A 17,637-nucleotide genomic window follows, 5' to 3' on the forward strand; every position below is an offset into this window, starting at 1 on the left:
GCTTTAGGCCAGAGGTAGGCAGAGATAGGGCGTCGGTGCAGGCCATCACCACAGTTGGTAACGCAGAATGGTTAAGACCAGTTCCTGTCCTACCAGTCCTGTTAGTGCGGCCCAGTGGCATTAACTGGGCTGCTGCTGCTGATGCGCCTGGTGTCCACTGGTGTGGCCCCTACGCACACGGACAGCGTACCCAATGGCCCCTGTGTTGTTAACCGGGAGTTCCTGTGCTGGGTGTGTGGACCCTGTGATGCTAACAGGGTTCCCAGTCTCCAGATCCGAGTTTCGTCTAACTCGGTTCAGGCTACTATTAGTTTCATAGCCACCCAGTTCTGTATCCTCCGCCTAACCTTCGTGTTGCCAGCATCTCCTTTGCCATCTGTGAGGACGGTGGACCCCGACTGGCGATTGGGATATATACCACCTTATCCTAATCTGCCAGTCCCCCCGTAACAGATGGTGTTTCTTCAGCAGATCTTACTGTGGCGTTCTGGACAAGCCAGGACGTCACAGGTACTGCAACAACACACCCCACACCCCGGTTAGGCACATCAGCCGCACACACAAATCCTTGTTGCCTCCCTCCAGGGGCTGATGTCCACACCAGGTGGGGTGGGGCCAGGCGGTTGGCCCCACCCACTGAGGAGTTCACAGTCCTGGAGGCGGGAAAAGGAAGTCAGATAGAGTTGGAGGGCAGGAGTGAAGTGGTAGTTGAGGAGCAAGAGCAGACTGACCGTGTCCGGGTACGTGGCCCGGGCATCTGAGAGCAAGGTTGGCAGACGGTGGTGACCGTCTGCAGGAGAGGCCGATTGACGCACAACCGTAAGGACCGGGGTCAGGCGGTGGCCCGCCGGTACCGGACCGGGGAGCGAAGAGAAGCCAGCACCATTAGGCAGGGCCTATGGACCCCGACCAGGCTTGGAGTCGCCGTTAAACCGGTCAAATCCGTCAGCGACGGGAACCTCCGGGGTTTCCCAGCAGCAAAGACCCGACTGAAGGCAACCGCTCAACCGTGAAGAGAAATACAGCTACTGCCACAGCTAGAGTTCCCAGGGCCAGGGCCTGCGGGCAAAAAGGGGCTCCTCTGGCAATTACACCGCTGGGGTGCGGGTTACCGGTGGGAAGCCATCGGGGTCAAAAACACAACACAGGTGCAGGGAGAGACAGTCACCGCCAACCTACCGGGAGTGACCACCGCAGCCGCCTGTGGGACCCGTCCATCCAGCCGCTTGTTTTACCAGAGACTCCATGTGCGTTACTGGCTGAGTGAGTACCACCGTGCCGTCAGGCACTGCATTGCCCCCACGACCCTGCACCTCGCCAAGCCCTGCCATCCACCTCCCAGTCGCCATCACCGGGCCCCGGGACCACCAAATCCCCCTACCCATGGAGGGGAGAGAAACATCTCAGCTGCTCCCTGTCATCGCTCCCGGGATCCCCGTCCAGAGCAGCGGTGGTGTCCCAACCTCACCACAAACCGTGGGTGGCATCACGGACTACATCCCCAAACCAAAACCACCCCTTTCACTCACGGGCGAGGAGCGCCGCTCGAGTCCCCGGGATCCGGCCCACCGCTCGAGCCACCGAGCAGTAAGCAAGCAGCAGCAGCGCCGGACCCGAGCGGTGGGTGAGTGCAGCGCCCTCCCCGCCCGCGACATTACTGTTGCTTAACCACCAAACCCACGGACACAAACTTTTTTATACTTTCCAACACACCTGTTCCACTTTCCACCAGCATATGGCCTTTTGCCACTCATTTTGTATATTTACTAATTTGCAACTCTGCAGGGGCACCATAGTCAACGCTGTCTCAGCACAGCAGCCAGCCCTCGGTCCCTCAGATGTAGACAAGTAAAAGACCATTTCCTACTAGCCATGACAAAACGTTGTGATTCCCTCTGTGCAGCACTGGTGTTTAGTGGAAAAGCCGAGCTAAGATTGCGTACCTGCTTCTGCTGATACTCCTCCATATATGCGTCCCTTTGTACGGCAGGATTTATTTTGCCAATTTTTGTCTTGTACCGGGGATCTAACAGTGTGGCAAGCCACTAGTCAGCATTACTTCGAATTAGGACAATCAAAGGGTCATGTTGTAGCTAGTGCAGCAAGAAGGCGCTCATGTGTCTTACGCATCAAGGCGGAACAAGTCCTTGCTGTGTTGGTGGCGGAGAGGTGAGAATCATGCCTCCTTCCTCTGCCCTCTTCCCCCAACCTCGCACAACCGAAATGTGAGCAAGCTCTTCCTCATCTGCTCAGTCTTCCATGCCCATCGCAAGTTCGTCCTCCATTTCTTACTGGGCTCTTACATCTTCCTCAACAGTTAGGCTGATACTATGCGCCCTTCTTAATTCATCTCCCCCACCGTCCCATGCCTGCCGCCATGGTGCTACTGACCGTCTGGACCTTGTAGATGTTGTTATCTCTTGCGCATATGACTCCTCCTGTAGTTCCTCCCATTCCTCTTGTCGCATCACCTGACTATGAATGCTGTTTAGAGTGTGCTACAGCATGTAGATGACCGGAATTGTCATGCCAATGATGGCAACGTCAGCGCCAAACATCTTCGTCGCCATTTGTAAACTTCGAAGAAGGGTGCATAGGTCCTTGATCTGAGACCACTCGAGCAGCGTGATCTGCCCCACCTCTGGATCTCTTTAGCCCAAGCTATACGTCATAACTATTGCAGCAGGGCTCGCCGGTGCTGCCACAGACACTGCAACATGTGCAGATTCAAATTCCAGCGTGTCGGCACATCGCATTTCAGGCGGTGAACCGCCAGACCAAAAGACTTCTGGAGCGATGCAAGTTGTTGGGCTGCTGGGTGTGAATGGTGGAAGTGAGCACATAGTGAGCGTGCCCGCTGCAGAGGGCCTTATAGGCGGGGATGGTGGTTTAAAAATTGCTGGACAAACAGGTTCAACACGTGAGCCATACAAGGCACGTGTGTCACATTGCCCTGACAAAGGGCCGCACCCAGGTTTGCATCATTATCGCACACGGCTTTTAAGTCACCATCGGAGTCCGCTCCATCAATTTGTACTCCGGTCGCCAGGTGACAACGTGTTCCTTTCGTAGATAGTGATGATGGGAAAGGAGTCGATGACATTCTATCCCTCTCTTTTTTTGCTTGGATCTGCACTCCCCACATTTGGCACAGGTGATTTTAATCAGCAGGAGACTGCAAGAGGGGTCAGCCTTTTTTTGCTCCCAGTCCACATATGGGAGCCAGTGGGAGGTGAGTGCGCAGCTCCTCTAACTGAGTGCTGGTACTGTGTAGTGGCCGCTGTTGTGGTGGTTTCGTGACAGTGGAGCAGTGCGGCCTGGAGTCTTGGGGGCTTTGCCTTGCAGCATGGGTGTTGTCAGGCACCAGGTTGCCTGCCCTGATGGTGCTTTGTCGCTGCAGCAGTGGTTGGTGCACAGTGCCGCACTATAAAGGTTTAGGTTAGGGAACCACTCAAGAGGTTTGCCGTGAAGTGGCAGTGGGCTTAATACAATCTGATCAGAATGGTAACAAAAGAACCTCATGTTCTGTTTATTAATTTTTTGCCTAGCGGCATTAGATCATTGTATTTTTTTGGGATGTGCGATCCATGTCTTTTTCTTTATAGCATGTTACATAGCGAGCGTGCCCGCTGCAGAGGGCCATATAGGCCGGGATGGTGGTTTACAAATTGCTGGACAAACAGGTTCAACACGTGAGCCATACAAGGCACGTGTGTCACATTGCCCTGACAAAGGGCCACACCCAGGTTTGCATCATTTTCGCACACGGCTTTTAAGTCACCACCGGAGTCCGCTCCATCAATTTGTACTCCTGTCGCCAGGTGACAACGTGTTCCTTTCGTAGATAGTGATGATGGGAGAGGAGTCGATGCCAGCGGCGCCGGTGGCCGCAGGTTCCACTCACCCATTGGGCTGGGTTACCTTTAGATATGCAGAACCACAGGCTGACTGTAGGTGGTAGGTGTCTCACAGCTGAAGTACCATCATTCAGCTACAACCAATGGGAAGACACCACACCCTTTTTTAGGCCCATCCTGTCTGCTGACCACTGCCACACATAGCTCTGAACCTCTGGTTCCTGTTCCGCCAAGTTCTGTTTTGTGATTTTGTGTGCTGACTACGGCTTGTTTCCTGACTACGTCTCCTGCCTGCTGTTTATGTACCTCGTTGCCCAATACGCATTTGACCTCTACTTGTTTTCTGATTAAGTCCTGGCCATCCGATTCTATTCCTGTTCCTCAATTCATGGTTTGACCCTGCCTGACTACTACTCTCTCGGACTGCAGCCTTCCACAGGTATTGATCACCTTGGGCCCTGTGTAATTCCAAATCCCTGTATAGGGGTTAAAGGGTTTCAGGGTTCTAGGGATCCTGCTTGGTGATTGGCTTCCCTCTAGCCTATCCTTTACAGCCCGTCTAAGTGTGTGGATCCAGGCAGGCGTTACACCGTGCCCTCTGCAGAAGGCCATGTAGGCCGGGATAGTGGTTTAAAAATTGCTGGATAACCAGGTTGAACACGTGAGCCATACAAAACACGTGTGTCACGGCGAAGGGCCGCACCCAGGTTTGCATCATTGTCGCACTTGGCCTTCCCTGGCTGCTGTTTGAGTGGAAACAACCATTGATGAAACTCGGTCTCACTCTCCAGAGCTTACCGTCCACAACTCCTCAGCGGTGTGACTAACATTTCCCAGACATTTCAAAGTAAGGAGTCGACCACCTGATGCCGTTGAGCTCTGCTGCCAGCATAGTAAGGAGGTGTGCGTGATTCCTTGTGCACAGTTACAACACCGGTGGCCTTACAATACAGGTTTTGAGCGGAGGTTGAGGATCTAGACGAGGTTGAGGAGGCAGAAGCAGTGGAGGAACTTCTACATACAGAGGAAGGATTGACACACAACTCGTGGGGACGGAAAAACCTGTACAGCAGACCCTTCTCCATCTCTCACCATAGTTACCCAGTGCCCAGTCAGTGACATGTAACGCCCCTATCCATGCTTATTGGTCCAAGTATCTGTGGTAAAATGCACCCTGTCACACACAGACTTTCTCAAGGAAGCGGTGATGTTGTGTGCGACATGCTAGTGTACCGCGGGCACGACTTTCTTGGAGAAGGAGTGGCGACTGGGCATCGGCTCTTGGGGCACTGCGATGGGCATAAGGTCTCGAAAATACTCTGTAAAAATGGTTGGAAAGGCAGCATTTCTTTACCAAACCGTTTGCAGATGCTGAAAGTAAACCTCTAAGCCATGTCATGCCCTTTGAAAATCATATAAAACACAGCAAGGAGACTCCAACCACAGTCTCCCTCGTTTCCAAAAATTGGGCCACACACACACCACTTCACTGGCATCAGTTGTCCCCCATTTTCAATCTTAAAGAGATGCTTTGCATGAAGCACTCTCAAAAATACACCAGCCTTTCGCCTCCCCTGGCTGACACAGGGGTAGAAAAGTCCTCTGTGATCCATGACTTATTCATCTTGGTTCTTTTTTCAAAAGCAAGGGGACTCCAACCACAGTCTCCCTCGTTTCCAAAAATTGGGTCACACACACACACACCACTTCACTGGCATCAGTTGTCCCCCATTTTCAATCTTAAAAAGATGCTTTGCATGCAGCACTCTCAAAAATACACCAGCCTTTCGCCTCCCCTGGCTGACACAGGGGTAGAAAAGTCTTCTGTGATCCATGACTTGTTCATCTTGGTTTTTTCAAAAGCAAGGGGACTCAACCACAGTCTCCCTCGTTTCCAAAAATTGGGCCACACACACACACACACACTCAGCTTTATATATTAGATGGGTGAATTACAGTTGCCTTTTATATAAGATTGGTCGTTAGGCAATCTTTGTGTGTTCGGATTGTCTGCATTCCCCCTTCATTGTTTTCATGGCCCCCCATGTTTCTCCTATGGGAGCTATTTTTTGATATTACAACCAAGCCCATTGAAGTAAATGGAGTCGAGGTGCAGCAGAGGAAACAGTCACTTATATTAACATTTTTATAACATTTCTGATTAAGAAAAGCAGAGTAATGTCCATTTTGCATAGTGGTGGGGTGTCCTGGAATATAAGAGACAGTGCAGAGCAAATCATCATTAGATGAGACGTTATTCGGCCCCAGAGCTAATCATCCAGCTGGCACAAGGCGGCCACCCCTCTGTTTATCCAGTGCTTCTCGGACTTGTCAGTGGGGAGCTCTATGGGGAGGACGTAGTTGGTGGAGTGTCCCGTTGTGGACAGCGTTCCTCGTCTGGCGCTGGTTTTGTACACAGGACAAAAGTATGAATTCTGTGGGACAAACTTGGAACTTTCTCCAGGTTTCAGCCATATAATGGGTAACGAGTCATAAAGAATTTTGGGAAGAGATTCTCCTAATTGCATCTTCTGTCGATCCCACCGAGCTCCTTCTAGGAAAAGTCCTTTGATATATGCGCCATCTTCTGGAGGCTTGTCTATGGTGTTCTCGTGAGAGGTCACCTGAAATTACAGATTGGGATTTGTAACACAAAAAATATGATTGGGGCTAAGATGCAACACAAGAAACAACCCAGGTAACTGTACTGTCAAGTAACGTTACAGAATAAGCTGTCCTGTGTGTATATGAAGAATAACGTTATCTCTGGTCATTCTATTACTTGTGTCCAATTTCACTAGTTTTTCCCTCTTCAGGCTCTATCTTTGTAATTGACTCTGAGATGGAGGGGCAGCATGGAAGACATTACATAACAGCAGTGATTCAAATAGATATGAAACCAATGATGGGGAGAGGCAAAAGACTTGTCAGAAAGCTCAGTATGATCTTTCTGTCTCCCTTTCCTTCTTTCTTCACCACTCCTCCCCTTCTTCTCTCCATAGATTCTAATAGGTTGAGCAACAAGACACCTTATTGTGCCGTCAGTTCATCTTGAATTGAACAGGATGGTGTTGAAGAGTTTTTTCAGAGTGGACGGTGAGTTCAGGAGTCATAGGAGAGAGCGGGGAAGTGGCTCATAAGAGGAGAAGGAAGCAGAATTCCCTGATAAGTTATATTACAAAGTATCTAATATTCGCCTGTACTATTGATTTATGTAAAGTTTATTGAAAGTACAGTTCCCATTTAATGTACTTGGTAGCAAAGTGCAATGGGATCACCATGAACCGCAGTAATCACAAATGTTACATCAGGTGACAGCTTATTACTCTGTACCGGATTAGGATTATGACATGGTCTGGGTTGAACCAATATCTTACCGCAAACTGGAATCCGATGTGGTCGATGGGAATGGTGTACTTTCTGGCGTAATTCTGGGAGACGCCTGTCAGGAATGACTGAGTGAAATAAAATCCTGAAATCCAGAACACCTTGGGCGGCCCATTGTCTATCCAGTCCTGTGAGGAGCATACATATCCCATTAGATTTCCAGATTAGTATTGGGTGGATTAAAGCCATACAAGTCACATAAATCCCTACATTGCCTCCACATTGACTACTCACACACATGGAAATATGTGCTGGCCCATCTGTCAGTGTATTGATGGCCGCCATCAGGACAGAACACCAATGTACGCCGCACGGAAACTATAAAGTTTACTTTTTAAAATGAAAAAAAGCCTTTATAATGAAGATTGCGAAGTTGGTTCCTAATCGGATGCCACTAATTTTATTTTTCATGCTGACCTTTATTACTATATTCTCTTCTCTCCTCCATAGACAAAATTTTAGGTAGCTCGAGAGGTTTCTCTTCATTTCAAAATCAGTGGGTCACGTGAACATTGAGAAGACGTATATAAGCCACCGCCTGTGTGCAAGATGTAAGCAGATGGAGATAAGAGAGGGAGTTTATGGGTCCCGATCATTTCTGACAACGGTCCCGAGCGTCAGAGTCCTGAGAACAACTACAGTTGGTGGCAGCTGGGACCCCACAATCCAATTTCTAGTGCTGTCTACGGTGGGGGGGGGGTGGATTTAATTTCCATTTAAATGAAATGGTTTCCTATGCTGCTCTGAGCGGGGATGGCAAAAGGGACTGAGAGAAGTATATGTCCACTTCTCCACGGATGAGAAACATGCCCGATATGTGCTCTGTGGTTAAGGGAAAAACCTGTGGATAGGTTCCCTTTATGAGCTGTGGCCACCACCAGTGAGCCCCTATATACAGCATTGCAGTATACTGTATATAAGAGCACAGGCCACTATGTAGAAAATAAAAATCACCTTTATAATACTCACCTAGGGGGCAGTCCGGTCCGATGGGCGTCGTTGCTCTTGGTCCGGCACCTCCTCCACATTGTGCGATCGCTGTCCTTTTGTCCAGCTCTATGTGTATGATGTGTCCTGCGTCATTCACAGAGAGGCCTCCATTGTGCTCCCGCGCAGGCACACTTTGATCTGTCATGCTGAGGGCAGAGTAAAGTACTGTAATGCGCAGGTGCGAGGTAAGGGCATGCGCACTAAAATACTATGATGTACCTGTACCGCCCCGCGCTCGGCTGCAGCAGAGCTGCTCGGATCCGGGCTCGTTGTTGGGTGGCTCGAGCGCCTCCGGACCCGGGGTCACTTCGCTCTGAAAGGGTGCTGGCACTACTTAGGGGGGTGGTAGGTAGGTGTACGGCCGGAGCCGTGTTTAAGTTCGTGACGTCACCCACGGGATGTGGTGAAGGTGTAGACACCACCGCTGCAGTTACGGGGCACCCGGGGGAGATGGTGATGCAGCAAGATGTTAACCCCTCCGTGGGCAGGGAGGATGGCCCCGGACCCATTGGGGAGAGTAGCTGGGCGGTGCAGGGCGGTGCGCGGCCGGATGGCACTGTTGTACTCACTGTTATTGACACACACAAGTCTCTGGTAAACAAAGTTGATGGTGGTCGGTGTCCGCAGCCAGCTACGTCTGGTCCCTCACTCGGTTCGGTGGTCTTGGCTTTTCTGCACCGTGTAGTGTATGTGTAGACTGCCTGCGCTTCAGCGACAGGAGTCCGCTCCCTGGCTGTGTGTATGTTGGAGGAGCCTGTTTGCCCGCAGACGCTGGTCCGTGGGATCTCTCTGCCTGTGCGGTGGTTTTCTATCCCCCTCGATGGGCTGTTGTCTTCAGTCGAGACTTGGGTGGGAAAGAACCTATAGTCCAGACCGCAATCAGTGAATTAACTCAGTCCAGTGTCTTCTGGACCTTGTTTCAGGGTCTGAGTACCCCCCTGTGTGCTCTGGTTTCCGAGTTGGTTCCCCGGGTCAGTACCGGCGGGCCACTACCCTGTCCCGGTCCACCACGGTTCCACCGAGCCATCTTCCCGGCTCCTGCAGGCTAGGCCACCGTCTGCCTCCTAGCCATGGTGTGCGGGCTCCGACCCCGGCACCTGTCAGACTGCAGCAGACCTGCTACACAGGCCTGCCTCTACTCTATTTCACTCCTGTCACTAATCTCACTAAAACTGAACTGTAAACTCAACTGACTGTGTTTCCTGCCTCAGGCCCTCTGAACTCCTCGGTGGACGTGGCCAACTGCTAGGCTCCGCCCCCCTGGTGTGTCCATAAAGCCCTGAGGGGGTGACTAATGTTTATAGTTTGGCTGGTTTTACCTTGTGTGGGACTGGTGGGGCGCTATCTGTGACTACCTGGCTAGTCCAAGGCGTCACATACCCTCAGCAGGGCAGATCAAAGTGCGCATGCGCGGGAGCACAATGGAGGCCTCTGTGTGATTGATGCAGGACACATCATCCACACGGGGCTGGACAGAAGGACGGCAACTGCACAGGATGGAGGAGGTGCCGGACCAAGAGCAGTGATGCCCATCGGACCGGACCGCCCCCGAGTATAATAAAGGCATTTTTTATGTTATACACAGCAGCCTGGGCTCTTATATACAGTATTCTAGAATGCAGTATATAAGGGCTCACTGGTGATGGCTGCAGCTTATAAGGGAAAATCCTGGTGACAGGTTCCCTTTAAAGATGAGCCTATGACCTGTTATGTACCTGAGACATTGCTCTCATGTGTTTACCTATGGGGGTCAGGTAAAATGTTATAGGCAGATTTAGATACTCAGGAGCGACATTGGGATGCATTTCTACTAAGAGCACCCCCTCCCCCTCTCTTTAGTGCAACACATTGCACTACTTGTGTTATCATTCCTAGCTCCTGTGGATGCTGTATTATCGCAAAGTCTGCATTGGACATTATGTTACACCCATTAATGCCAAAGGAGAGTATAATGTGGTGTGTTAAAAATAACTAATAATTAAATAGAGATGTTTCAATCTCAAAAAAACCTGGTAAAATATGTATTTATTGCTATCCTTATTCTAAAAAATGACAACACTAACATGTAGAAAATTACACATAAACCTATAAGTGAGTGTGCAGGTCTAATGTCCACATATATCTCATAGGTACATATACATCTAATAGGGCATGGGGCCCCAGCCGGCGGCAACCACGACCAAATAGGTTAATTAAACCAAAATTAAAATTGGTATTTTCTCAGAGAAAAGAGTTAAAAAGGTATTGTAAAAAATCACCCTTTTGGGTTTTTTGAGATTGAAACATCTCTATTTAATTATTAGTTTGCCCCTAGGCAATTTTGGGGGGTTTTTGCCTGCAAAACTAGCTGCAGATTTATACATAAACTGGGTTGAGCGCTAACCATTGTCCTAGGACATTTATATATTGTTCACTGTTAAAAATAACTATCACCAAATAATAAATAAATACTCCCCAAACCATCAAAAAAGGCTATTAAATAGATATAGGTACCGATTCATAGAAAATTAGCCAGGAACAAATATCATAAAATACACATCTTTATTAATGACAAATTTAAAAACATACAAATTAATGAGCAAGGAAATGGTGACAGGAGGAAGCCTAAAAGCACAGTGCTGATCTCCATAAATAGCGATATATGTTTTAAGTAGGAATTTAATAAGATGCAATTACACAATAAGGCCACCAGATGGCAGTATGAAGTAAAAAAACAGATCAGCGAGTGCCCACCTGCAAGGACACCACAGCAGCCACTGGAGGTATTATCCATCAATAGTGCCTCCTTTGGAGGCTGCCTACACACGGTCCTGATGGCATCAGGTATATCCATCTGCAATTGATCTTTGACTGTTATATTATTCTCATGTTCTTTATCTCATGCACTATTGATGGATAATACCTCCAGCGGCTGCTGTGGTGTCCTTGCAGGTGGGCACTCGCTGATACTTATCGCCATGACCCTTTATTTCTCTTTTAGTGCACTTTACTATTGACCACTCTTATAGCACTGATTGAGCATTTTATATATATATATATATATATATATATATATATATATATATATGTATATATATATATATATATATATATATATATATATATATATATATATATATATATATATACATATTATATATAAAAAATAATCTCGGTCTATTATATGCACTTTATATTTATATCTGCAATATTATATAGATATTCATGGAGATTTGCTTTTTTGGCTTGTGCCCATCTGTTTTTTTTACTTCATACTGCCATCTGGTGGCCTTATTGTGTAATTGCACCTTATTAAATTCCTACTTAAGGCCCTGTGCGCACTTACCGGATTTTCCGCGGATTTGCTGCATGTTTCGCTGCAGAAAATGTTCATAACATCTCTGCAGTGAATCACCAGCAAAACCTATGGGAAAAAAAAATCCTGTGCGCACTAGGCGGATTTTGACAGCTGCATGTTTTGCTGCGGGATTCCCGCAGCAAAAACAATTGCATGTCAATTCTTTTCTGCACATCGCTGCGGGATTTCACTCCATTGACTCCAATGTAATCGTGAAATCCCACAGGGAATAACGCAGGCAGCAAATTCTGTGCGGTTCACTGCGTTTTCCTGCGTTATTCCCTGCGGTATTTCGCGGTTTACCTCCGGTAATGTACATCGCTGCCGGCGGTTTTGCAGGGAAGTGATGTCATTACAGGAAGAGGAAGCCGTGCAGAGAGTAAACACACACAGATCAGACACACACACAGACATCACAGACATAGACATCACAGACACATAGAACACACATAGAAAGCAAACGGAAATATAGAAAACAAAACACGTGGGCTCCGCTGTATATTTACCGTCCAGCCGAGGTAAGCACACAGCGGCGGCCCGGTATTCTCAGGCTGGGGAGGGAGAGGGACAGGGTTAATGTCCCCCGCCTCACTCCCACCTCCCGCAGCCGAGAATATCAGCCGCAGCTGCCCCGGGACTGTCGAATGCATTATGCGGCAGTACCGGAGTGTCCCCGGCTCTTCCTACAGCCGTGTAGCAGTGGCAGTCAGGGTAATACAAGGAGTTAATGGTGGCGGATCACTGCCATTAACTCCAGGCTTGATCATGGCAGCGTCTATGTGACAGCTGACATGATCAACCCGTAAGTAAAGTGAAAAAACACACAGAAAAATCCTTTATTTTAAATAAAACACAAACAAGCCTCGTTCACCCTTTTATTAACCCCTCCCGAAACAAAGCTCCGGCGTAATCCACAGCTCCGGCGTCCTGCGCTGCTTCCATCCAGCCGCGACTGATACAGACACTGCTGAATACAGCCTCGCAGCGAGACAGCAGAGGTAACCACAGGGCATTTCCCACGGCCGGTAATGTGAACTCACTGCCGACCGTGAGAAATGCAGAGTGTGCTCACAGGGACTCTGTCTATCCCTCTATCTATCTATCTATCTATCTATCTATCTATCCCTCTATCTATCTATCTATTCTTCTATCTATTCTTCTTCTGTCTATTTCTCTATATCAGAATGAAATGACTTTTTTTTTTTTCAATGTGCTTTATTGCATTGAATGCAATAAAGCACATACCAACCCGCACGCGGCAAAACCGCGAACAATACCACGGTAAAACCGCAGCAAACCGCATGCGGTTTTTGGGTGCGGTTTGCCGCGGTTTTTTACCGCGGGTGCGGTAATCTTTGAATACCTGCGGAATTTTCTTGAGAAAATTCCATTTTCCAGTGCGCACAGGGCCTAAAACATATATCGCTATTTATGGAGATCAGCACTGTGTTTTTAGGCTTCCTCCTGTCACCATTTCCTTGCTCATTCATTTGTATGTTTTTAAATTTGTCATTAATAAAGATGTGTATTTTATGATATTTGTTCCTGGCTAATTTTCTATGAATCGGTACTTATTGGACATTATGTGTGGATTTTGATTCTTGGGAGAGACATGTGTATGCGCCTTTATTAAGAGTCCTTTGTGTGTTATTGTATTATTTGTGCTATAATTTGAACTCTTTTTTTGCACTATTGAAACACATGCAGAACTATCTTTAGCTCCCATGAATGCCCTATTATCATAGTAACTATATATATATATACAGTTAGGTCCAGAAATATTTGGACAGTGACACAATTTTCGCGAGTTGGGCTCTGCATGCCACCACATTGGATTTGAAATGAAACCTCTACAACAGAATTCAAGTGCAGATTGTAACGTTTAATTTGAAGGTTTGAACAAAAATATCTGATAGAAATTGTAGGAATCGTACACATTTCTTTACAAACACTCCACATTTTAGGAGGTCAAAAGTAATTGGACAAATAAACCAAACCCAAACAAAATATTTTTATTTTCAATATTTTGTTGCGAATCCTTTGGAGGCAATTACTGCCTTAAGTCTGGAACCCATGGACATCACCAAACGCTGGGTTTCCTCCTTCTTAATGCTTTGCCAGGCCTTTACAGCCGCAGCCTTCAGGTCTTGCTTGTTTGTGGGTCTTTCCGTCTTAAGTCTGGATTTGAGCAAGTGAAATGCATGCTCAATTGGGTTAAGATCTGGTGATTGACTTGGCCATTGCAGAATGTTCCACTTTTTTGCACTCATGAACTCCTGGGTAGCTTTGGCTGTATGCTTGGGGTCATTGTCCATCTGTACTATGAAGCGCCGTCCGATCAACTTTGCGGCATTTGGCTGAATCTGGGCTGAATGTATATCCCGGTACACTTCAGAATTCATCCGGCTACTCTTGTCTGCTGTTATGTCATCAATAAACACAAGTGACCCAGTGCCATTGAAAGCCATGCATGCCCATGCCATCACGTTGCCTCCACCATGTTTTACAGAGGATGTGGTGTGCCTTGGATCATGTGCCGTTCCCTTTCTTCTCCAAACTTTTTTTCTTCCCATCATTCTGGTACAGGTTGATCTTTGTCTCATCTGTCCATAGAATACTTTTCCAGAACTGAGCTGGCTTCATGAGGTGTTTTTCAGCAAATTTAACTCTGGCCTGTCTATTTTTGGAATTGATGAATGGTTTGCATCTAGATGTGAACCCTTTGTATTTACTTTCATGGAGTCTTCTCATTACAGTTCACTTAGAGACAGATACACCTACTTCACTGAGAGTGTTCTGGACTTCAGTTGATGTTGTGAACGGGTTCTTCTTCACCAAAGAAAGTATGCGGCGATCATCCACCACTGTTGTCATCCGTGGACGCCCAGGCCTTTTTGAGTTCCCAAGCTCACCAGTCAATTCCTTTTTTCTCAGAATGTACCCGACTGTTGATTTTGCTACTCCAAGCATGTCTGCTATCTCTCTGATGGATTTTTTCAGCCTCAGGATGTTCTGCTTCACCTCAATTGAGAGTTCCTTAGACCGCATGTTGTCTGGTGACAGCAACAGCTTCCAAATGCAAAACCACACACCTGTAATCAACCCCAGACCCTTTAACTACTTCATTGATTACAGGTTAACGAGGGAGACGCCTTCAGAGTTAATTGCAGCCCTTAGAGTCCCTTGTCCAATTACTTTTGGTCCCTTGAAAAAGAGGAGGCTATGCATTACAGAGCTATGATTCCTAAACCCTTTCTCCGATTTGGATGTGAAAACTCTCATATTGCAGCTGGGAGTGTGCACTTTCAGCCCATATTATATATATAATTGTATTTCTGAACATGTTTTTGTAAACAGCTAAAATAACAAAACTTGTGTCACTGTCCAAATATTTCTGGACCTAAGTGTATATTCTGTGCAGCCTTTCAGATCTAGGAAAGAGCATATATTTACATTATTCTCTTGAATATGCCATTGTGTGTTGTTTTAAATGTTTTTAAATGTGTGTCTATCTTTGTCCTTAATTTGTAAATAAAATAATTTGGATTTTATTTGGTGATCCCGATTTTTTGCATGCCATTCTTTTCTTAAAAAAAAAAAAGTTATACTAATTCCTGGCATGTTTTCGGCTGATCCCATCTAATTTAGTGGTGCCCTCTTTGCCACTTTAATCAAATCGAGCCTATGACCTAAAGATCAGAGCAAAATTCTTCAGTGGGAATATTCCACGTGTAGAGCACGCTCATAAAGTAGGTGTCAAGTAATTAATAATAATTAATAATTTTATTTATATAGCGCTATTAATTCCACAGCACTTTACATACATCAGGAACACTGTACCCATTGGGGCTCACAATCTAGAGTCCCTATCTGTATGTCTTTGGAGTGTGGGAGGAAACCAGGGTACCCAGAGGAAACCAACGCAGACATGGGGAGAACATACAAACTCCTTGCAGATGTTGTCCTTGGTGGGATTTGAATCAAGAACCCCAGCGCTGCAAGACTGCAGTGCTAACCACTGAGCCACCATGCCGCCCAATTTTTTACATTATATATACCTTGTGCCTAGGAAACCTCTTTACCTACCTTTTACTTTTACCTCTTAAGGCCAAATCATAAATAAACTGGAAAAAAAAATAATTCTACCCATTTTGGATATAATTGACGGTATCCTTATGGAATTCATTCAATTTCGATATGTTTAGTACTGAAATCTGCCACAAGAGGGCAGCACTTGTCTGTACCATGTATTCTGTGTGCAGGTCCCATTTTCTATAACAAAGCAGCCTGTACGTAACTGAGCGGAGTTCCTGGATAAAGTGTATGTAAATATGACCCTAAAGAACAATGGGTTAAAAACTCCGGAAAGACCCAGCTAGATCTGTATGAGGCACTAAAATATCCAATATTAAGAGGCGCAGAGTCATTGTACTCCAATAATCGCTGCTTCCAGCACAGACCGGCTGAATACTCATGAGACGGAAGAGATTAAAGTAAAAGGGTTCTCCGGGGAGTCAATTACCACTAATCCAGCTGCAGACTGGTGACAAATGTGCGCAGTCAATGAAGGGGGGCACTATATAATACACTGAACTGCTGTATAATCAATGAGATGGGATGAGCAGCGTCGCTATATATTATCAAGGGACGAGCATGATCAGCCTACTAAAATCCAGTTATAATCCTAGTCACAGTGTCAATAATAGCACTAGAGTAAATCTATACAATTTCCCTTCAGTGTGCAGCATGCTGTGCTGATTATGTGTATAATGGCTGAAGCTCCATTGTTCTTATACTGAGCTCCAAATTCACTGAAGTTAAATGGTAAAGTTCTGGCTTCCTGCAGTCACCACTAGAGGGAGCTCAGTGTATAAATAATATGCAGTGGGCTCTAAAGCTCCCCCTAGTGGTGGCTGCAGAGAGCCAGAACTGTGTTTGTTAAAGGAAACATGTCAGTCGCTTCATGCGGTCCAAACTGCAGGCAGCATGAATCAGGGCCAGGCTCCGGCTTTTCAGAGAGAAGAAACTTTAAAGACCCAGACAGGCACCATAACCTGGAGACAAGAGCAGTCCGATGCCGCAATCGACCAGCTCTTCCAGCACTGCTGTCTTAGTAATTGTAATGCTCACGGCCAGTGTATTGGCTGCGAGCGGAATTAGTAGACCCATTGGACTACCGGGGGTTCCTTCCCTTTAGTGGGAGGGGCTTAAGTAAGTGCCCACCATGAGGTGGGCAGTGACCGGAACTGTGGCAGCTGACCCCTAGGGCAGGTGACGGACTCAGGAATAGCCTGGTGTAGGTGGGGTGACTGAGGCAGGCTGGCCAGGCGGGTATGGACAGGAATAGTGGGCACAGCAGGGATAGATAAGTATGGGAAGGCAGGTACTGGAGACGGACACAGGGATAACAGGACAGGAGCTCAGGACCGGACAACTAGCTAGGCAGCAGACTGGAGACTGACTAACTGGAAGCATTGCACAGGCACCTGCCCTAATGGGAGGGTGCCTTAAATACACAGTGCCTCTCTCTTGGAAATGGCACACCGGCCCTTTAAGAGGAGGGCAGGTGTGCATGCATGCATCTTAGGTGCACTCCCAGGAACCCAGTGCGACATGTAGCGGGTCCGGGAGGGGAAGGAGGCAGCAGAACATGTGGATGGCAGGGGAAGGACGCGACCAGGCCGGGGCGGTGAGTAAGTCGGCGTCTCTGTAGAGATGCTGGTGCTACAGTAGTACTTGTATGGCACATAATGGGAACCTGGCACATAATGGGAACCTGGCACATAATGGAAACCTGGCACATAATGGGAACCTGGCACATAATGGGAACCTGGCACATAATGGAAACCTGGCACATAATGGGAACCTGGCACATAATGGAAACCTGGCACATAATGGGAACCTGGCACATAATGGAAACCTGGCACATAATGGGAACCTGGCACATAATGGGAACCTGGCACATAATGGGAACCTGTCAGGAGTCTTGTAGAGTAGTAAAACACAAGTCTAAACATACCTTCCTGGCTAAACTTGTCTTTTTCTACTATACCCAGCAATGTAACT

General features: G+C 47.3%; 1 protein-coding gene across 1 annotated transcript in view; it reads right to left on the bottom strand.

Annotated features, from left to right (window-relative positions):
* Nucleotides 1–5,966: 5,966 nt before the first annotated feature.
* The window catches only part of DNAH3 (dynein axonemal heavy chain 3), a 594,186-nt gene continuing 582,515 nt past the window's right edge, over nt 5,967–17,637 (bottom strand). Inside the window, exons 60-61 of the mRNA XM_075319752.1 lie at nt 7,235–7,372; nt 5,967–6,481 (exon numbers count right to left, since the gene is read on the bottom strand). Of these exons, the coding sequence (XP_075175867.1) occupies nt 6,128–6,481; nt 7,235–7,372 (492 nt within the window). The 3' untranslated portion in view covers nt 5,967–6,127. The remainder of the gene's footprint in view (nt 6,482–7,234; nt 7,373–17,637) is intronic.

The sequence above is a fragment of the Anomaloglossus baeobatrachus genome, chromosome 7, assembly GCF_048569485.1.
Source record: "Anomaloglossus baeobatrachus isolate aAnoBae1 chromosome 7, aAnoBae1.hap1, whole genome shotgun sequence".
NCBI classification, from domain to species: Eukaryota; Metazoa; Chordata; class Amphibia; order Anura; family Aromobatidae; genus Anomaloglossus; species Anomaloglossus baeobatrachus.